This window comes from Mycteria americana, chromosome 2, assembly GCF_035582795.1.
Source record: "Mycteria americana isolate JAX WOST 10 ecotype Jacksonville Zoo and Gardens chromosome 2, USCA_MyAme_1.0, whole genome shotgun sequence".
Classification (NCBI taxonomy): domain Eukaryota; kingdom Metazoa; phylum Chordata; class Aves; order Ciconiiformes; family Ciconiidae; genus Mycteria; species Mycteria americana.
Window position 1 is genome coordinate 113,465,805 of NC_134366.1, and position 23,854 is coordinate 113,489,658.

General features: G+C 38.1%; 1 protein-coding gene across 1 annotated transcript in view; it reads right to left on the minus strand.

Annotated features, from left to right (window-relative positions):
* The window catches only part of DOK6 (docking protein 6), a 264,406-nt gene extending 243,830 nt beyond the window's left edge, over window positions 1-20,576 (minus strand). The window contains exon 1 of the mRNA XM_075494295.1: window positions 20,129-20,576. Coding sequence (XP_075350410.1) covers window positions 20,129-20,194 — 66 coding nt within the window. The 5' untranslated portion in view covers window positions 20,195-20,576. The remainder of the gene's footprint in view (window positions 1-20,128) is intronic.
* Between the last annotated feature and the right edge of the window lie 3,278 nt (window positions 20,577-23,854).

A 23,854-nucleotide genomic window follows, 5' to 3' on the forward strand; every position in this document is an offset into this window, starting at 1 on the left:
CAAGAGCAAAGCTTGAACAGTGTGCTGGCATTCATTGAGCTCCATGGAAAATGGTCACGCTGCCAAATGCAATTTTCCCAGCTGCCAATAAGGCTTGGTAAGTCCAGAGTCCTGTGACCTTGGACAGAAATTAAACCCTTGAAGACACAACGGTAGATTTCCACCAGAGAAAAGGGTGAAGAACAGAGGTAAAATAAAAGGACATTTTGTTGACAGAAGCTGCTTTTGTGGGGCAAACAAACGCAGAAAAGTAATTTTTCAGAGTTTTGATTACTTGAATTGAAATAAGCTGCTGACTCAACAGCACTGGCAGCAGATGCATAAGACAGAAAAAGGTTCAGAGAGTTTGAGAGAGTAAAACACAAAATGTAGCTGCTTATTTTCTATTATTCATCGCAGATGGCTGTTGAATTGCTTTAGTGTAGGTAGTAAAGGGCCAACCAAAACCTGAAACTAAAACATGAACCTATCTTCCCTGCTCTTTCCCTTTTATATCTATCCTGGCCACATCTGATTAGCATCACTGAACTGGATGATCCCAGGCTTGCTTTATCTCCTTTGAAAACAAGAACTGACATCATGCATTTAGCTATGTTTTCAAATGTGACTGGTCAAGTGCCTGAAATTTCACAGTTCAGTTTTTTCCAGTCACAGCGATAATACGTTATTAACCACTGCAGCTGCAAGAAAGTAAATCTAAAAGGCAGATCTAGCCAAAGATTTAAAATTTAAATCACTGTATTGCAACATATCTGTGCAGCTCATCTATTACTGCATTTGTATATGACATTATATTAATGTGCAATTAAAAAGCCTCACAATAAGAAATTAGATAGCACTTTTTGTCCTGCAGTCATATCACTGCTACACAAGACTAGTAAGTACTGTGGGCTAAAACTCCTGTTATAACAATCAGCAATGCTAGAAACTAGGAGCTGCAATTTTAGCTATAGAAGTTATATTCCTTTATTTCTCATTTAGAAAATGTTTGCCGTATATTAAATTGACTGTTTCTAAAGTCTCCTTCATTTGCTCATCCTAACTGTTTGGTTGCTTCAGAAGACCCATCTCTCTTTTCTGCTTGTCCAGCACTGTCTCAAATCTCTCTCCAGAGCAGCAACAATATATTGTGAGAGTGAATCAAGATAATAGCTGTGCTCGCTGCATTTGTGATGCATCAAAGAGTTGTAAGAGGAAAATGCAACTATGGAGACAAACTGTTTCTTAATTTTAGCTCTCTATTTTCTTTTTTTTCCTTTTCCTTTTTTTTTTTTTTTTTTTTTTTTAATTTTTGCTTCCTGGATTGCATGTCTTAATCCACAGAAAATCTGGGGGAATTCTGTTGGGGTAGTAGGAGTTCTATTTGCTTAACTCGCATCAGATGTCTGCCCTAAAACTGTACATGATAGAAATGAACACAAATTACCACTGATTCTGTTTGCCTTTAACAAATGTCAGCAACAAATAATAGAGAATACACTGGACAAGCACTCAAAGGAAAATTTTTTAAAGGAATTGAGGAATCAGCTGGAATAGAGGCATTGAAAATATCAATTGTTTTCTTCTTCCTATTTTTTCCTAATTGTTATTATTATATTCAGATTGTACTGTTTAGCTTATTGCTTTTTAAAGCAGGAAATTCTTCTTTTTGGACCAAGATATTTTGCTGTGAACATATTCAAAATAAGTGAGTATGAGCTGACCCAGGATATGACTTAGTCAATCACACAAGTGCAACACTTAAGTGCAATTAGTACCTGAATATCTACACCAGATCCATTATCCATGCCCCTTCTTCCTAATTTATATGGAAAAAGAATAAAAAAATAATAAGCTATGAAGAGCCTCCTTCATCTGCAAACTTCTTAACTACCTACTCAAATCACCCAAATGCCCTCAATCAAATGCAGCCACCATGACTGGAACATGTTAGTGGCTTGGTAGAGCCATCTACTGATTAAAGAGAAGAAAGGAATAATAGTAAATTATTTCTTTCATCATTGATTTCAGATTAGGCAAAAAGCAAATCTAAAAGGAGTGTATCATTACTGAAAAAGGTAATTTTCAGTTTGCAATTTGTTAACTCCTAGTAAACCAAATAAAAGTTCTGGACAGCTGAATCATAACAATGGACTGAATTTTAGACTACCACCTTGGTTCTTTTAAATCTTCAGAGTCATTTATTTAGACAAAGTAGGTCTTGCAGCTAAAAGATTTTTTTAATGCTCTTAAGATTCACAAAGGTTACAACATCACAAGGCTTTGGGTAAAACAGGAGATAGTCTGGTCTAGAGCATTTAGTACTTCCTGACTGGTGCTTCAAGCTTTAATAAAGAGTTTTCTGTCTCTTGTAAAATTAATGTTTTGACTTTGACACAGCAGTGCTCTTTTAAAAAGACAAAATAATAGTGAGCAATTAATGTGCATTATTCCACAATTTTTAATGCACGTTAAAGTACAAATTGCATATTTCAAAAGTCTGATTTGCTAGTAATACAAAATATAGAAATTTTTGATTTTTTTCGATGGACAATTACTGTAAGCTAATATACACTACAGGAAGATAAAACCAAATAATACTTTGTGCTTCTAAAACCTTATTCTCCACATTTTAATTCTGATCACTACTTAAATTATAAGGGGAAGAAGGTCTCAAAGAAAAGCAGGATTGGAATAGGAGATAAAACATAAACTTACATGACCATTACAAGTAAAGCACTACACAGCAGAGTCATCACATATGTGATCTACTTCATAAAGTTCATGCGAAAGATGTGATTCTAAAATTACTGGTAGAATAATAAACATAGAACTGTAAATGTAATATTGTGAACACACATCCAGATTAAATGGTTAGGAAATGCAAGTGTTAATATTTCTACAACAGTGTTACCTAGGTCAAGAACATAGTAGCTTGTTTTCTAGTTTGTCTGATTAAAAACTTATTGTTTCGTATTTTTTGTTTCACACTTCTGTGAAGTGAAAGGAAAGGCAGAGGAAAGTTCATGATTTTGCTGTCCCTACTATTTGACTGAAGACACTTTCCTATGTTAACAGAGCAGATAGATACATTTTGGTAACTGTTTCTTGGCAACGGGAAGGAAAGTAACTTCTTTTTTTTCCTTTTTCTTTTTTTTAACCCCACAATGAAGCATGCAGATAGACATTAAAGAGACCGTGGACCTGTGGCACTGCAAATTATTTCACGTTTTCTCTAACTCTTCTTGGAAATATCTTGTTGTTCAAATTTTAATAAAACCAACAGGATTTAGGTACATTTTGCCACATCTGTGGGTAACAGAACACTATTAGATAATAGTTTCTGAATCACATTGCTTACAGAAAAAAATGCTACCCATTCTGTGGTTAACCACACAAGTTTGCCAAAAAGTTTGGCAAGAAGAAGGTCACTCTTGTGAGCTGGACTTGCAAACCTCTGAGATTTTTAAAAGCAGAGAGAGATACAGCCATTCTTGACTTGGACTGCGTCTCTCGTGTGTGTAGGTTAGTTTTGTTTATCAATGGTCTTGCTGATGAAAGTCTTGTTTTGCTCTTTCTCAGCCTTTCAAGGCTAGAACTACCCGACATTATGGACTGCTACAGAAGACGCAGAGCACTGAAGAAACTCAAAACTGACCACCTGTCTGTATTTTAAAAAGCTGTCCTGTTATATATCTAAAACACTATGTAATGCAACTTATAATATTTTACACTGTCATAGACCCATATGGAGTTACAACTTAACTGAATACTGTTTGAACCAAAATTGGTCCAAGGGGTAGAGAAAATTTACAATCAAAGCAGACTATTAACTGAAATAGAAATAACTATTATATCTAATTAATGTATGTTTGACATAAATTTCCATTTAAACTGCAGAGAAACTTAATATAATACTGTTAGTTTTCTTAGTACACTTGAAGAACACACCCTATTTCTCATCTTCTGAGCATTAATAAATATTGGATTAAAGTACTGTTCTAAGGTATTTCAACTATCTGCTCCTCTATACACATTCAGTTATGTAGATTAACGTACATTTCATGAACTGTGTGAGATGACATATATGGCTTACAGAATATACTCAAGATACAGTATGTTCAGTAACAAAATGAAATAGATCTTAATCATCTGCAAGCACAAAATCTCTTTGAATAGAGTCACGTATTTTTCAAACGTGAAGACAAAAACTCATTTGGAGTTCACAGTAGCATCTGCTTTTCACTCAGCTAGTATCTTACATTTTCCTCTGCTCTAAGCTATGCATCCAGTATATGAAAAATATGCTAAGACACAGAAAATTGGCACTTCCAGAGTGATATGTTCAGTACAAAACACATTTCCATTTATTTTTCCTTTTAGCTTTTGGGACATAAACTGCCATATAATAACACTACTTGGTATTTTTATTATTACTATATAAACTCAAGTACAAATAATGATTTTAACTTATAGTTCAGAAATGAAACAGCAGGTTAGTAGCTTAAAAAGTTACTGTATTACACTGTAATAATACTGCATTAAAAATAAACATATGAGGATATGTCAGTTCAAGAACTAAACTTTTTAACATTTAAATGCAATGGTCCTTCATTAATTTGGCAGACATTGAAGCTTTTGTCATATTCAGAAACCTGAATGAAATGACAGCTTAGTGAACAAATTTTGATATTAAACACAAATTTTAATATTAGGAAGATACTACTACATCTGCTGATGGAGATAATCTTCAGCTGGTGGGCACAATTGGTATTTCTTCTTTTACACCCTCAATTCAATCCCAGATCTCCTGATGAAATGCAAATCTAATAGTCGGATCTGCCCTTCTCCAGGAGACAAAAAATTGATGTTTAAGAGTCATGTAAATCAGTGAGGCGAACATCCAGCTATCACTTCAACTATAGGCTTATTTCAGTACTAGCTGCGTAACGTATAACTCAGGAATGCTTTTGCTGCTCTTCTGCTCGAAGAAAGGCATTTCATTAGCCTGAAAGGGGAAATCTAATGATGCCACGTGTTGAAATACTTCATCGTCATTTGGTGCTACAGAAAAGCCTGCTGTTTGTCCTCACGCTCTTTGCGCAAGTGTGACTGTTTCTCTCTAGTTAACAAATTTTAGTTTGCATTAAACCTTATCAGTAAACATGGCAGTACTGCAAAATCAGCAATTAAGGCCTCAATAGCTTCCACCAATTAGAGCTGTTGTGTGCCAAGAGCTACAGCAGAGACAGATTGTGCGCCGGCTTTATTAACTCATTCTTTCTGCAGTGGAACAGCTAAGTGCCTCTTTTCTGGCTACATTAAAGTAGATATAGTTGTTTTACAGTGACATACGCCTCTGCCTTAAAAAACAAAACAAACCCCCCAGAAGGCTGTGAATTTTTCATTTGGGAGCTTTCACATCTATACCAAAGTGACTACTGTCTCTACAAGGGAAGTGCAATCTACGCATTGCTACACCTGTTGCTATACAGACAGCACTTCTTTTATTGCTTTCAGTTTTGAATCATCTAAACCAAATTGTTTTTCCACCTCTGTTTGTACCCTCATCCCCTATCAGTGCTTTCCCTGATGCCAACAAAACTGTGTAACACAAGTGCTCGGATGGGGACTTTGTTCACATTGGTGACCATTTCTTCATCAGTTTTGGGGGAGAAGGGAACTGTTACAGTCAAGCTTTAGAAATCCACTTGCATAGACATGATAGGCAGAAATTGATGATAAATTTAGATGGAGAAAAATCTTTCAGTGAAAGAAATAACATGAGACTTTGAAAGATAGCTTTAACATTTCAGATGTAAGCTCTTTCAGGCAGGGACCACGACACTGTTAGGCATTTCTATTCTCCCCAGCACAGTTCGACAATGATTAATTTGCACTGCAGCACTAGAAATCACGAACAATTATAAGCTGTGGTCTTCCAAAGCGCTGCATATCTTCAACACTGTTTTTATTTAAATGCAGATAAAGAAGCAGGCCTATAAGAAACCATATTATGAAAGTCAGATTTCCTTCAGCAAGAGAATACACATTTAAGTCTAAATGTTAGAAAATGTCATTCACTGCATCTGTCAGGATAACTAGAATGCAATATTAACAGCAATTCACATAACAGAGTGCATTTAATATGATCATTAATATTTCAGGCTGATTTTGAAACAGAAGAAAAAAGGAGAAACCAAGATGCATATGTAACAAAATTTATATTTCATGAACTTTAATTGCTGTAACTAGGGCACAGGGATTAAAGGCCTATGCCTAAGGCATCTGGTCCTGAGGACAAAATATCACACAAGCATTTCAATTTCTGGTTTCAGAAATTAAGTTTTTTAACCCTCCTGATTCTGAAGAAAAGCTAAAACATGAAATCTGAACAAATCCCATTTACATGGGATGCATTCCCAAAATTACTTATCTACCTAGAAAAAGAATTTTGAAAATGAGGAACTGCTCTATTCAGCTTAGGTTTTAATACCATTTTCTGAGATTGATAGAACTTTACTTTATGAAACTGCTGTAACAAAAAGAATTGAATGAAACTGGATCAAAATTTTCACTGCTATGGTGAGCCCTGTGGCTGGCATGTAACACCTGCAAACACATACACTTCCAGAGGTATTTGCACAATCAAGGGCAGATTTGGCCCCCTGTTTTTGTATATAAATGCACTGCAAGCCCAACTTACTGATCTTGGTAATTACGTATTGCTACTTGAGCTTCTTCCATTTTCACTATTTCAGTCATGACCGTCCTACGAGTTATGCAGGCAGCTATGCTTTGCTTTATACGTCTCTAAAGTTGACTTCAAAGAGTAGCAAGTAGCATTCCCCATTTCAAATCCCCTGGTTTAACTCAGTTCATTTATTGTACATTCGGCTCAGCCGTGAACATCAGCGAGAGCGCAGCTGTGGCACTACTGTGGGTTAGCTCAGGTCAATGAAAATCAATATCATTTACAACTTTTTACATTTTCCTAGACTGAAAAGCCTGACATATACTGCAGGAAGCTGTATTTCTTCATATGCTTTTCTACTGACAAGTAGATATTTGGCCCATTAGCTCAACCGTTTTTAATTAGTACAAGTAAATCAATTAAGTATATTAGGAAGTGTATCTGTTTAAATCAGAACACATATTTACTCTTTCTAGTAATTTCCAGATTACAGAAAGGAAAAGTGTTAATTTTGCTATCAGAAGATCAATTATTTATCTACAGGCTGGTCTAGGAAACGTTTCAGGTAAGACAGAGGTGTGGAAAAAAAAAAAAGGATTCTGAAGAACCAAACAAGAGGCATCACCTCACTACAGTTTTAAACTGAAGTTTGTTCAGACTGCAGGGGAGGAGAGATTCACCTTCAATATTTCTTTTTAGGAGAAATGAGTATAAGCCATAGAATAACATTATACAGAAACACAGCAGAAACAACCAATCTGTTTGTTCAGAGGAGAGGGGAAAAAAAGATTCCGGCAAAAATTATTTTCTGACATCAAGAGTTTGGGAAAATACACCTCCAAAAACATTTTGAAATGTATTTAACCTCTGGGTTCTCTTAGGACATAAACTGCATTATGCTATGATCATGTCAAATTCATGTCAAAAATATTTACAAATAACATACTTTTCTATTTTCTCCTTCAGTTCAAAGAATCCCAAAGCAATACATCTAAACACTGTAAGCATATTATTGTATAAAAGCTGCTAGAGTAACATTTATCCTCAAATAAGTACAGTATGAGGCCCACCAGTATAAATTTTCCTCTCATTGCCCATAAATCTCATCTAACTCTATTCCATGGCTTCTCCACAGATTCCTCCTTATGTCTCATTGTGTGGCTTCAGTTTTCGAAGCACCTGAGATGCCCAACTCCAATGTTCTAACCAATGTTCTCCACTGGCTGCTAAGCTGTTATCATTAGCTACAGCTCTCTTTCACAATTTGTAAGCATTGTCTTCATCCCAAACGATTAGGAAGTGTTTGAAAACAGTCATCTCTAATGATCCTCTACAGGCATTCAGACCTAATTCTTCAAAATAACCTGAATCTTCTGAAACGGTAGTGACCCAGCAATATCGTGTTTGGCCTCTGGGTCTTGGGCAAGTCCTGCACGGTGCAATGGCTTATATTCTAGAAATAAATAGAGCCTTTGTATTAACATATCTACTCTACCTTTAAAAAACTGCAGTCTTCTGCTTTACTAAGAACTCTGGGACCATAAAAATAATTCCATTCCTGTTTTTCTGCAATGACATCCGAATAGAGCAGTCTGCTTCCTTTCTTTTGCTCCTTATTCCTTCTGCTATATTTTTAATATTTATATATTGAATACATCTCACACCATTATTGGGAATAACCTCTGTCAGAGATTCTGTTCCAATAGGGGAAGTTAGATCTTAGAATTTTTTACTCTGCTTTTTGTAAATCTCACTTTCACTAATTCACACCAGCTAAAATTTACATGCAAATGTAGATTTACTGCTGAGAAACTTTTTGCCTGTTGCACAGCTTTTCCTGCAAAAATGTTTGATCTTATGACTTGCCAGAAGCAATTAAAAATATACCTACACAGAATAGTGAGATCTAATGAAAGGAACGACTACGTACATCAGAAACAGCTGATCTAGTTCATCTACAAGTTCGCATTTACAGCAAAAAGTAGGATATTCACCTATTTTTAACATTTCCCTTTCTCTTATTCTTCTTTAGGATGGGTCTACATTATAATTTTCATTATTAAAAAAACCTAAAAACTCAGGATTATTCAGTGATTGAGAAAATGTAACATGATGCAGGAACTGGGTTTCATCAAACATATTACTATATAAGTGTGTTGACACTGCATAAGCTTAAGAGTGTATTCAACCAATACACATCATATTAGCAAAGGCTACTCGATATCCTTTCAACTTTCCGCTTTGAGCTATGACCTACTGAAGAGAATACAAATCTTTCAGTGACTTCAAAAGGCTAGAGAAAAAGATTTTTTTTTTTACTAAAGGCAAACCAGTACCCTGACAATACTGGCTGTTACAAATCTTCTTCTGGAAGCATGCATGCAAGCATTACTATTCTGGACAAACCGTAATTTGATTAACTACTTTTGTTGGTTTCTTTTTCATACATACATATATTTATTTTCAATAAACACTTCTGTAGTGCTTTTTTATTGCACATATTGTGTAGGTAGATTTCCTCAAGAAACAACCCATTTTGTCATCTCTAGACTCTGCAAGTGGGCTCAACTGATTCATCCTACACCTTGCACAAAGTCCCACAGACTCTATGGGACCATGCAAATACATGCTCCCTGTGCTGAGTTCTGAGATATTAATGGGTAAAATGCACAACTTAAGGCTAGGTATTAGTATTACTTAGCAGAAAGCTTCACATAAGCCTAGAGGGTGAAGGTTTTCCAAATTGTTTTGTGGAAGAACATGCCTTTTATAAAACTTGGAGGTGAGAAAACTCTGATGTCTTCTCAAAATCTGACCAGTGATACGCTGCACTAGGAAAGGAAAAAGATGTTGTAGTAACATCTCTAACCATTGTCACCCGCCCCCCTTAAAATAAGGTTGTTGCATCGTGTGACATGAATTTGACAAATATGGCTAATTTCTGCATGTCTGCGGTCAGACATTTACATCCACAATCGCAGACCGGTAACTCTAGCAGTTACGAAACTGCCTCATGGACTATATTCAGCTCTCAGAATTGTTCTGCCAGTTAAGATGTGAATAAGTGTACCTTTAACATTTTCAATGATACCTACTTTTAAAAGTTAAACCATTCAAGACTTTAGATTTTGTGCTACAATTGTGTCTCAAATAAAGCGACAGAGACATAAATCCTATCACAGTTATCAGCTTCAGGCTTCTCGCCTTTCTATCAGTGACACCTGTTTCTAAGATGAAAATTGATGAGCAATCAATTCTATCAGTAAGATCTGAGGGGAAAAAAAGGGCAAAATATTTACTTTCTTTATATATAAAAATTAAAATAATTCAGACACCTGAACAAATCCTAACTGTAGAAAGAGACATTTCATAGAAGAATTCAATGAAATGTATTTTCCAATCAAAAGTAACAACCTTCATACAACATTAAAATAAACAGTGACCCTGCTTGAGCAGGGGAGGTTGGACCAGATGACCTCCAGAGGTCCCTTCCAACCTCAACCATTCCGCGGTTCTGTGACTCAAACTATTACAAATAAATTCTGAATTATTCCAGTATTTTCTATACTGCGGTAGAACCTAATAATAGTTTTGACCATGATCAGGGCTAGCCAACCTACATATCTAAAATGAGAATTTATCAAGAGTTTATAGTTGAAGCAGACAAAATAAAGAAGAGGTGGATGAAAAGAGATTATATTAATTTTACAGACAGAAAACTTAAGCTCAGAAAGCCTGTTTCCCATTTACACTAGCAGCATTCTTCACTATGCTGGCAGTATAAGGGGCCTTAATGCAGCTTTAAATTTAATTTATGTAGTGTACAGTGGGCTTAGTATAATTGAGAATAAGGCTGGAATGAATTTAAGTGCTCGAGACTACAAATTACATCTCCGAAAAAGACTAAAATTTAACTCTTCTCATATACAGTCCAACATTTAAACACAAAGATTTCTGTCTTCTAGAAAGAGGTTATTTCATTAATAGTGCAAAAAGCTCCAAAAACCTTACTGTAGTTTAAGAAACAAGGACTACAGAAAAAAAAAAAATCAGTAAAATATCTTTTACTACTCTTCTTGTTACAACTATGGAAAATTAACCTTCTAGCTTTGTTGTTAGGATGCTGCTGTTCTTTTATATACATATATATTTATACACACACAAATGTTTTTCTCTTGAAAGGCAAAAAGCAGCATTGCATTTCTCCTCACTCCAAAAAATTTTTCTTTGTGTATTTGTACCTCTGTAAGTCTCAGTCTTTTCAGGATTATCAGTAGCAGTATACATGGATGGAGTTCAAAAAACTGTAACTCTGAGAATAATAATACCAAGCATCAAATACTTCTCTGATACTCAGAAGTCAAGAAATTTATTCTCAGATATGAAACAAGCCATCCCAGCTGAAGAGTCTCAATCTCTCTCAGACAGTAGGTAAACACCATGCAACTTAAAAGCCAGAATCACTAATATACAAGTAGACAATATGACCAACGTAGTATTTAGCCTTGCATAATCGATGGAGAAAATGACATTCATTAAGAATGATATCATATGAGAAGTTGAGGACCTTCAGTGCCTGCTACAGAAGTCAGAGAGATCTGAATGTGTTTAGCAACCGAAAGGACCACGCACTGAACAGCTCTAGCTTGCTTTCATTGTGCCAAAAAATCCCTGTTCTTCTTCTCTTCTCGTATGGAAACTCCACATCCTGTTGAAGTGTTCAGAGAAACAGTTTAAAAGTACAGTTTCAAGTACCATTTAGAGAAAGTATTACTATTCTAACTGCATCAACAAAAATTACTTTCATCAGCAATTTAATTTGAAAGTACCGTATTATTATCATACTAATCTAGCGATTAATAATTTAGTATATCAACTACAGTTAAAATGGAAGTTTTCTCCATTCTTAAGCCTCATATATTTTATTTTTTCACATTCTCTCATCACATTTGAACTAGATAATATATTTACTGCATCAGGTAAATACTTTATCAAAGATTGCATTCTCTACAAGTAGTCAGATAAATAAGAACAAAAAATAAAAGCAATTATAATAAATATAAATTATATTTATCATAATAATGTCTAAAGGACAACCACAAATGTAGTCTCCTCTGTCTAGGCACTGTACAAAACAATAATTATAACTACTCCTTCAGAAAAGCCTTTTTTATTATTATTTTGTATGACTACACATATTCTTTTCTCTTTGCAGGAAAAATAAATGTTTGCATGAGAAAAGAGAATGTACCAATTCACTCCGAGGGCAGAGGAAACCGGAGCAACAGTGTCTAAAAAAAATATTCCAAGGACAAAGAACGGAGAGTGTTAGACATATCATGAGCTTCCTGCTCAAAAATGGCCCTAATTTGGTTCTACAGCAGTGAAAAACTTTTGATATTAAACTTTGCTATTAATTTTTTTGCAATGAACAGGTAGGGGAAACATGCTGAAGAGCCTTTCCTCCAGTAGGCAGACAGTGTGTAACTTTTTTCCCCAGATCTAGTCAATGCCATGTGTTTCTAATTCCTTACTGACACGTTAATGAATACAACCTTTCCAAAGTTCAGTCCAGATAAGCTGGAGATGATGAGGGCCAGTTTGGCAGCTGAACAACAGAGAGAAATAAGATCAATCTTTTAAAAGATTTACACACTTTCATTAATTATCTTCCTAATTTATGTGCATCTGAAGTGAACAGTAATTCCTGTGAGGCTCTATTTGCATGGTCTTGTAACCTCTCAGTATGATGGCAATGACGCGTTTCACACACTACAATTGTTAAAAAGCTGCAAAATTCTTTTGTGGTGGAGTTCACAGAAAGGAATTAGATTTAATCAGTACCTTACATTACTTTTTCCTTAATTTCTAAGTAGAATTCAATATTAACATTCATCTTCAAAACTCCACAGTTTTAGTCCCAGATTTCTGAACAAGACTCTGCCTACCCTAGTCAGAAAGAGTACTCCTGGAGTCAGCAGATCCAATTCTCCAACCAGCTGAAAATCTCACTATTTGGAAATCTCGTGACTTGTACCAGGTTTTCAGTTCTAGTGGTTTGCTAGCTGCACTAAACAATTACGCAAATTTTCTTCTCAGACATGATGCATGGCTATGTATTCTGAATAGTAAAAAAATATTAATATAAAGCATTTATGTGACACAAAAGTGTTAAGATACAGTTACAGCAAACCCTACGCTCCCTCAACTCTTCTTTATAAGTTTGCAATTTTGTCCTACGGTATACAAACTTTCTCCACAAGATTAAAAGATCTCCTTTTTTATCTTTGTTGACCTTACTGAAGAAATTTTACAGTATTTAGAGCTGAACTATGTATTTTATCTGGAAAAAAAAGTTTTCAACAGAGCAATGATTAATTACAATAATACACCAATACCTTTTTGATTTTTAGAGCTGCACTGCAAGTTGAAGAGATTAAAAACATAAAATGCAGCACAACGTTTACAATTATTATTTTAAATATAACAGATCTGAATGGCTACAGTATACAGTAAAGTACCCACATTTTGGTTCACTAACACATTATTAATTTAAACAACAGTGAGGGATATGAATCAGCATCCATACATATTAAAGTATTTTTCACCTTCAACAAAGAGAGTATTTTACATTGCTTGCTATGACTGCATACAAGTACATTAACTATATCATGACATTTGTGAAAAGCTGTTCAACTAGCAGATCTTTTACACAAGCTAAAATAAAAAAAACAAACTTTCCTGGGTAATGTAGACCCAAACCCCTTTATTTGTCTTAAAAAAAAAAAAAAAAAAAAAAAGAGAGCATTTAATAGAGTGCTTTTTTAGAAATTTCTCATTAGTACCTATCTAAAATGTATTCTCTATACAGTCATATATATAAATGTACAACTAACAACTGATTCACATATGCTGTTGGCTGAATATGTTGTTGCCAGGCAACCGCTATAAAGCATTTTGCACTGCTTGCAAAAATCTGAATGAATGATTCGAGGCGAGATTATTTCTAAAAAACTAGGAAAAAAACCTCACTACTGGAATGACATGAATAATTCCTTGTGTATTTCAAGGATTCATAGAGAATGTTTCTTCCATAATTACCAGTTTGAGAAAGGACAACTCCTTTGAGTAGGATTTCGAGGGTATTTTACAACAAGGAAATTCATGTTCTATGCATGTAGCTAATGTTCCCGCCTGGACTCTGAACCAAAGCCACCGAAGTTAATGGGTTCCTTTAAATTGACTTCAGGGTCTTTTCATCAGGTCTTTAATGTCCATCGTAGGAGAAAAATGACAGACTCCTAAAGGAAAAACCAAAAGGCCATCACCTCACAGGAGATACAAATAAACTCTCAATAAAATTTTACCATCTCACGATATGCAAGTGAAAGATGTCGAGTCTACAAACACTTCTCTGTGTAATCGTCATACAGCTAAGGTATAATCTCACTGAGGTTAACGATATTACACACAAGAGTAAAAATAGAAGCGTGTATAACCCATTGATAACATGGATGTGACATGCTATCTGCAAAAGAGAAACTATTTGTCCCTTTAAATAAGTGCCATCCACTACAAAATTTATAGACCTTTGGTTATCAGACCTCTTGAGAATTAAGAGGTGGTAAAGCACATCAAGAAAAGCAACTGGGAAACACAGCAACTCAGAAATGCCTAATAAAGCCTGACTCACAAGTTTCTTTAAACACAAACATTAGCATAAAAAATTGTTGGACTTTTTGTCCTTGTTTACAATGGCTGCAATATATTTCTTTCCATCTCCTGCACAATATGCTTAATCAATAAGAACTGGTCAAAAGCTCAAAATCATTGTTCTTTCTATAATGACCAAATTGGAAATCCATATATTTTCCATCTAATTCTGCAAATCCATTCATATAACTGTAGCAAGAAAAACTAATGAAAGCAGTAATTATTGGTATTTTAAATGATACTTTCAGTATTATGCAGTAAATGTGACTAGATTCTTTAATGGATTACAGTGAAATCCTTTTAATTCCATTTCTCAGGTTGTCTAGAACCAGCGTGAAAAAGGAACTCCTTTACATGGAAGGAATCTGGCATCTAAATCCTGTCAGTCTGGAGCTTTATTAAAATTAAAATAAATTCATTATAGATAGGAATTAAGTTTTTAAAGTTTCATTTGAATCATTTTCATGCTCTGAGATGTAATTCATAGTTGAGGTAATCCATCAGGATGCGGTTATAAATGGCAATCTTGGTGCTTTCAAACAGGCTGAGCAGATTTCCCACAGATAATAACATCAAATAATCTATGGAAAGTATATCCATTCCAGGCTGCACTATTTGCTTGGGCTTTTTCATTTGTTTGTTTGTTTCTTAGAATATGCTACAGCAACTGAAAGAAACAGAAGACCTTTACTCTGCCCTCTGTATTCATCATGACCCACTTGCAAAGCCGCTGCCATCAATCAGTGCAATCTCAAACTCAGGACATTTTTCAGATCCCTGTGGTTTCTTCACCCTAAATATATACACAATATCAATTAAATGTTAGGATTTTGTAAGACACATACTGCACTATTTCAAGAGGAACCAAACTGCAATCAGAGGTTCGTATTCATAGCATTGTTAGGGCTGATTGATTGAAGACAGGGTTAACAGCAGAAGGAGAAACACTATGTTCATTTCCAGAAAAGGTACCTATAACGATCTAAAAGTATGGTTAAAAATAGTGGGTTTTTTATGGTACAACTTTTCATTTGGTGACTAAGAGCAACCTGTTATTTATTACTCAATCAAGACTGACTGGCAGCTAGAATTTTCTCTTTGGATAGCAGTATTAGAGTATAAGCTGAACCACTCAGGAAATAATTCTACTCAGTATGTGGAAACACATTAAAAAAAAAAAAAAAAACAGTATTTATTCACCAGCTGAGTAAAAATTTCCGTTAGATAGGATTCTTTTGTTCTGTGGCCAAGGCGTGCCAAAAAAAAAAAAAAAGATGAAAACAAACAAACAGATTATGACTTCGAAGGTTGATATTGGTCAAAACAAGACTATCAAAGTGACACAATGCTCATTTTTAATTAGACTTCCTAATGTAACATCAAATTGTTTTTCTTCTAAGAAACAGCACTTCAACAAGGCATGAAATCCTCACAGCTTAGTTTATTAGGAGGCAACAAAGGGATTCAATCTGCTACAAGAAAGTTTCAGCCTATGAGCACAGCCAGCGCCGTATAAAATTGTGTCATATGAATTTTAATGCGCCACAAGTATGAAAGATTCCAAAAGAACAAAGGCAGCACAGTCCTGTTCCATGCTACACAAATGACCTATTCTGATCTGAACAGCACACCACATTACAATCAAATTTATTTCAAAGGAGGGTCGCACAGGTCAAATGTAATGGCTGCAAGAATGAGGTATTTCCTTTATGTAGTATTAGAGAAAAGCAAAATATCAAACAGCGCAGGAATGCCAGAGCACTGAAAAGAAATGCATATTTAGGTTGCAAGGAAACAGATTTTAAGAAGATGACAGTTACCCTCACTGACTACAGTTTCTAAGTTTCAAAGATACTTGCGATACCTCGATGAAGACATCATGTATATATGTGAGATTGTCTACTACGTAGGCTTTAATATACATTTAAACTTTCAAGGTACCTTAGAAATATTTTATATACAGCTCATGCTTAACAAAAGTAAGGAGATAGGCTAAGCGTCTAACTGGCTGGATGTCTTCTCGTGGCCTGACATCTCCATGGCAGAAACCGTGATCTTCCCAATGGAGGCAGATGTCAGATTCCAACAACAACAGAGAGGCTGGTAAAGCTCCTCATTTTGGCGAGCTGACTATCCAACCTGACATCGAAAGAAGCCACTTTAACAAAATAAAGATATCAGAACAACGGAGTTTACTTGAAAATACTAGACTGTCAGAAAATACACAGGAGCGCATTAAGATGTAAATCCAATAGTAAGCGAGCACTTCATGATTATGGTGAAAAAAAGGCAAAAAGTCTTGATGAGCAGGTATGACTAAACAAAAAATAACAGCAAATTCTCACAGTACTTCTTGGCACGTATTCCCATCAAGACTTGGGCCTCATCTCTGACTTCAGATAACCTTTCTGACCAGAATCACCTATTGATGGCAAAATAGCTCTGAGTCCTGACAGCTTGGTTCAGAATGGACGTTGGTCCATCCCCCGTGACTGGAGACAGTACTCGCGCATACTACAAATCCAATTCGCATGTACGTGGGGAGCAGACAGGCAGGGTAACAAGTACTCAAAGCAAGGTCCAGCCATAGTGAGTCTGAGGTAAACACGTGATACCTTGTAAAAAATATATTCATAGTTTCTATTTTACAAAGTAGAAAATCAATAAAAGGAGGTAATCAAAGGACGACTTAAGACTTGGGTTTTTGAAAACTAAATTCTACTGGCAATTTCACACCAAGTCAAAGATTGTTGGTTTGGTTTTGTTTTTGGTTTTTTTTTTAATAAAATGAAATATGCTATCTGATTTTGCTCTACAGTATTATGTCACTCAGTTTTACCTGAAACATCACAGGTTTCATTATACTGAAGAATCTTCTACTTGGTTTCCAGCCAGGACTCCCTCAGTCACAAAACAAGACAGAATAAAAGCTGCACTGGAAGAATTTTCATAATGAGTTGGATACTAGCCTAAAGGTTAGAATTAGCTTTTATTGCCCAAGTCTAGCACTAAAATTGGTACTAGTCACCTCGGCTCTCCAGTTCTAATCAATCTACTTTTCAGGAGACATCGAAATATTCAAAGAACGTAGACTATTATGACAAAAAAAAACAAAACAAAAAAAACCCCAATAACTTCCAGTGTGTAAGAATGAAACATAACCAGCAAGAGATACAATTCTGTTTACATATTTCAAAATGACCTTAGCCTTATTTTCCAGAACCCATAGCTCTCTTCCCTTCTTTCAGTATTTTCTGGAGGTTAAAAATACTCATTCGTTAACAGCCATTTATATCCCTGAAAACGATGTATTCACCTACATTATGACACCTCTAGTGTAATTCATTAAGGTTTAGACTTGGAGATAGACATAAGGGAAAAAAATACAAACCTTTAATGTTTCACTTGGTGAAGAAAAATTGCATTAATTTAGAAATTCAGTCACCAGAATCCAATTAGCTATGGATATATACACACATATTCATACCTTTCAACCATCACATCTCTTTTGAATTTTGATGCTATTTTCTATAAAACATAATCCATTTTACATTGTACTTAATAAATTTATTCAGATGTGCATCCCCATATGTCATATTTAAGCTTATACTACCACCTGCCTGAGGCTGTGTAGTCTGAGTTGCCACCCCCACACACCTCTTCAGTAGAAAATCCTCTATAGACACTGTATGAACTGTTTCACTTCTGCTTAGTGTAGAAGTATGATAATCATTCTGACCATGAATAATATCCACTCAAAAAAAATGCAGTTATGTCCCCCCCAAAAAATCAGATTAATGTCTTCAAAACAAGATATTCAAGCTACTTAATATATGCTGCAATGAAATATCACTGTCTTCATAATTTTGTTTTCACAAGGCAGCAAGTATCATCCAAGATTACTGTAATATGAACTCTACATTTGTTGCATATACACTACACACATAGGTATATAAAAGTATTTGCATATAGAGATATGCATAGACATAATTTCACACTTAAAGGACTCTGAGATACCTTCAAATACAGATTTACAAATCAAATAGATTAACTCTGCATCCAACTACCAACATCAGGGTGATGCGATACCATCATCTCACTGCTTTGTGTTGGGCCCATCCAATAACACTGCTGAGCTGGGAAAAAAACTGATGAGCAAATGTTAAGCAGAGGACTGCAGAAACAAACTAAGCCTTAGAAATTGCTTCTTCAGATTGACTAACGCTTGACTGATGGATGGAGTGACTCTCAGGTTGTAAAATCATTAGTAAGAGCATCCATTCTCTTTGGATTTACACCATCTCTCAAACATTTGGAGTTGGCGCTATTAAAGGATTCGGACCAAACTCTCGGTGCTCTTTTGGCATTAACATCCCTGCCAAGGCAGCAAAGTGCTCCAAAGGTCAATTTATGATTAGTCTCCCACCATCCTGCACACTGTGTCTGCAAGCAAAGCACAGCATCTGGGGGGAAGGGAGAAGGGGGGAGGAGGAGGAGATAAATATTAGCACTGTGATAAGCTCGCAGAGCACGACTTGGAGGAGGGCAGCTTCCACACGGCCCTGTTCTGCTAGGTGTTGGGGGAAGTAGGAGGGAGGCTGCCCACCTTCCTGAAGGGGAGAGCAGGTAGGGACTCTCCACTTTTCTGCACGCCCGGAGAAAAAAAACAAGGTGATCCCAGGAAGAACCCCAGCCCTCCTCCCAGCCATGTTTAGTCCCCAGCCCGCAGGGATCCTGGGCTTTTGGGATTATTGGCAACATCAGTAGCTGTGCAAGCCAGCAGAGGCCTTGGGGCTTCCAGCTCCCCTGAGCCTTCTCGTTCTCACACACACAAAGGGCAGGAGAAAGCCCAAACTAATGAGTCCCGGGAGCGTCTGAAGTTTAGGAAATCCTGGCCCCAGCACGCACTCTGCTCCAACTTCACTGTCTTTTCAAGGCTTGCTGTACCCCAGCAGGGAAAGTGCCCGTGCCCAATCTGACAACACGGTGTTATCCTCGGCCTCGCAGAGCATCCCTGGCCACCCTCAGCTAAGAGGCGGCCTCTAGTTCGGAACACTGCCTGCATCTGCCTTTCGGTCCATGCGGCTGTCACCCCCTTCCCTCCCTGCCTGCCCCCCGCCCGCTGCAGGCTCCCCTTCCACAGCCCCCCGTGCCCTCGGGAACCAGCTCCCCCGCTTTTCTGTTACTAGCGGGCTGCTCTGGTACTCCAATTTTCAGACCTTGCCCTGATTGAATACATCCCTTTCCCAAAACAGGAGAAGGAGGGAAGGAGGGAGGGAAGGAGGGAGGGAGAATCTGCGCACAAAGTTTTCACAGACCCTGCCCGTGCCTTCCCCTCCCCACCCAAGCCCCTGCCGGAGGCAGCAAGGCGAGGGGCAGGCGGGGGGAGGGACGCCCGAGGGGGTGTCTGCCCCGGCCTGGGCCGTGGGACTCGGGGAGGACGGAGGGACGGGGCGAAGCTTTCCGCGGACAGTGACCCTGGAAAGCGCTCGCTGAGAAAGAAGGGAGGAGCGGCGCTTCCCGGAGAGGGGAGAAGCCGGCTCTCTCCGAGGTGCAATGGCAGCGCATCCCCACCGACCCCTATGGAGAAGGGAGCAAAGTCCGAGCAGCGGCAGCAGCAGGTCGCCGCGCCCCGCGCTGGCGGCCCCGGCCCGGGGCACCGCCGCGCCCCAGGCCGGCGAGGCGGCCGCCAGCGCCTCGCCCCCACCCCGGGCAGGGCCGGCGAAGGGAGAGCTCACTCACCCCCAGCTTCCTGCTGCGGATTTTCACGTAGCCCTGCTTGACTATATCGTTAAAGTTGGAGGCCATGGCCAGCGCTGCCTGCTTCCTCCCCTCCGCACCCGGAGTCCTCCTCCTCCTCCGCCGCCGCCGCCGCCGCCTCCTCCTCCTCCTCCCCCGGGCCCTCCCGGGTGCCGCCGGCCGCCGGCTCCCGAGGCGCCTCTGGCATCCAGGCAGCGGCAGCCGCCGCGCTCCGCTCCGCGCCGCGCTCCTCCCGCGGACGCCGCGCTCCGCACCGCTCCGCGCCGCCCCGGGGGGCGGGGGGCGGCCGCCCGCTCCGCTCTTCCGCCGGCCCCTCGCTTCCCCCGCGCTGCCGCCCTGACCGCCAGCCCCGCTCCGCTCCGCTCCGCTCCGCACCGCTCCGCTCCGCCCGACGGCGGCTCCGCGGCTGCCCGCGCCTACGGCCGGGGAGGCGGGCGGGGCGGCGGGCGGAGCGGAGCGGGGACACCGCCCCCGCCGCCGCGGCCGCGGAGCCCGCCTCCAGCGCCGGCCCTGCCCGCCGCCGGGGGTCGGGGCCGCCCGGGCTGGTGGCCCTGGGGAGGCGGCTCGGGTCTCTTGAGCCCGGTGGGGGCTGAGCCCCCCCCCGGCGCCCCCGGGCGTGACGCAGAGCCGAGACCAGATGCTCTCCTCGGCCTTGGCGGTTTCACCCACTCTTCTCCAGGCTGTCGGATCGCTGTGGCCGTGGCCGCGGCATCCCCCGCTCGGGTGGCAGATCCCTTCGGAAACGCGGCCCTGGGGGGCTTCTTCCTGCCTCTGTATTCAGGGAGCCGCGTAGACGCCCAACACCAAACGTTGAAATACTGTGTCAGTACAACTAACTAACGAAACAAACGTCTAAACTACAAAAGTAAAAAAAAAAAAAAAAAAGCACAAGTCCATCCGAACTTGAAAAATGAGGCGTCACACATAGGCATTCTTGTGCCCTCCGCAGTGACGACCATGTCTTTAATTAATTATACTGCTCCTTGAGGTGGGTCTAGCAAAAAGAATGACTTCTGAAAAAACCATAATGTTTAGAAGAGATCACGAAGGAAAAAAATGGAATTGCTTGTGTGTGCTTTAGCTGTATGCAAAACAGGGGTGGATAAGAATGAACGTAAAGTGCTTGAGAAAGAAAAACTACAAATGCATGGGACTGACAAGAGAGTGCATTACTGTTGTGCTATAAAAGTGTACTTCATAAATACTTTCAGTGAAAAAAGTTCGATTTTTATGATAAGCTTAATAAAGCCACTTTCTACTGCACCATTGCCCTGAAGTTTTATGTATCAGGAATTTGCAGCATACAGCGTGCTACAGACTGGGGCAATGAAACATATTTCTGTACCTGAAAGTTTGTCAGATTTATTTCAGATTTTCAAAATCGATAGACAATATTCTTAGCAAATGGATTATGAAGTTTGTTATAACTTAGTTGTTTTTGCATATCCAACCTTCTGCAAATTAGACTTTCTCCATAGAACTCTTCTGAACTTACATCTAGAGATTTATCTTGCTGCAAATAGGAAAGATACAATCTAGAAAATTGATTACAGTGCTTAAGTCATAGAATTATAAGGAAAAGCTTTGTAACTTCACTCTATATAACTATATAGGGGGAATGAGAGATAAAATAGAAATATTGATGTTTCTGATTTCCAAAACATTTTTAACTGTGCTGAAAGTATTTTTACTAGCCCACCATAAACCGGGTATAGAATCCCATTTAAAAAACAAACAAACAAACAAACAAACAACCCAGAATCTTAATATTATGATCTAAATACTCTTGCATCTTCATTGACTGCTGTTGGCTTTGCATCCAAGTCTAACAAGTGTGAAAATTATGATACTAGGCCAAGAAAAATCTCTTTCCCCAGAATAACCCTTACTATTTTATTTGTTCTGAATTTTTTGCCATAGTCAATTAGCAGATGGTGAAGCAGATGAAAGTTTACCTGTCCTTTTATTTTCTAGCAACTTGATTCCCCATTATATGAATTTTGGAACATCTGCTAGGGGTAAGATTCTGCATTATTTTTATCCAAGCAAAAACTTCTGTACAATTATGCAATTGTTTATAAAAGATATGATCATAAAAAGGAATAGAGAAAAATACTTAGCCTATATGCAATTGTGGCTTCCTGGGTATTTCTAGTGAAATGTCAAAAGGATATAAGTTTGAACTTCTACTTTGGGCAGAATATGACTTCTTCCTTAATTTCTATTTTAATGATATGTCAAATCAGAATATTCTGTGATTTTAGAGAGAAATGGGATATGGGATATGCCTACAAGAGAATTCTTTCAAGACACCTTACAACATATTAACCATAAGCTTTGTTCAAAATGAGACTAACGATTGTTTAAAGTACAGAAAGCTCTTGAAGGATCAAAAAGGAGAGGAACATTTCCTTTCAATTGCCAACCAGAAAAGTACATAATCCTATTCAATTAAATGACAAAAAGACATTTCCCTTACAGATTAACCATGAAAGATTTGTAAGTTTGTAGACCTGGTTTCACATGCAGTCCCTGCCCCCTTTCTCACCACCTCTCAGCTACACAAAAATGGACTTGTAGGATCTGAGAAAAATTGTATGTGTCCTTAAATTGAGATAGAAATAATGGTATGATTTTCTTTTTAAGATTATGCTGTATATCATACAAAAGGGGCAGCAGTTTCAGAACGTACAGCATTCCTGGGCATTTTTTAGTTTTTCAGTCTCTGCTGTAAGAGGTAACGATACAGCAGAACTTGCGTCACCTCCCTAACATGCATGTCTCATTGTCAGAACTCTACTCTTTGGAAAATTTCCTGGCAGTGAAACTGAAGAAGGTGATATATTTCCAAAGCTAATCAGCCATTTATTCTTGAGTGTATTATTTTATCATATAACATGCATAAAAAATGGTTTTGATGGTATAGATAATCATATCTCTATTGGTAATTTTCAACAGATTTTCCCCAATTATTTATTATTGTTCTTGTATTTTTCTTTAAAATCCATGTATGAATTGCATCATTATTTATTTTATTACAATAAAAATGCAATAAGAGATAAGCAAATTATGTGTAAAATACAAAGCATTTTCATTCTACAGAGTGTAAACTAGCCAGCCTGAGCTTATAAGATGATCAGCCTGGTATTTATTTTCAGCTGCTTTGGATAGCACCAGTCAGAATAATCAAATATTCATTTGCATGTGGGTCCCATGGGCAGCTTGTGGCATACATGTATAGCAAGGCCACTCTGAATCACAGGAAGACAGCCGAACTCTCTTGTTACTTCCCCGCAAAAACAGTACTCTGTTCATAACACATTCGTACATTGTATTTGCTGTGAAAGTCACAACTTATGAAGGAAGATTCCCCAAAGCAGTCACCCCAAATGCTTTACCCTGTTTTTCTTCAGAAATCTGAGAAAGGCAATTGTTCTCAGAAACTCAACAGGTACAAACTCAATGGAGCCAAAAGGAGGAGGCAGGAAAGACATAGTACAATTCCTTCTGAAGAACACATTGACATGAACTAATGCCTTATATATTTTGTAAAATATTATTTCTGATATGCCTGTTGGTATGAAATCATCATTTGGAAAGGGAAATGATTCAGCAGGTAATCAAGTCAAGTCCCAAATTATTTCAAGCAGAGAAGTTAATTTCTAATCTACCCAACATAAGTTCAATCAAATCTAATACTATTTTGGA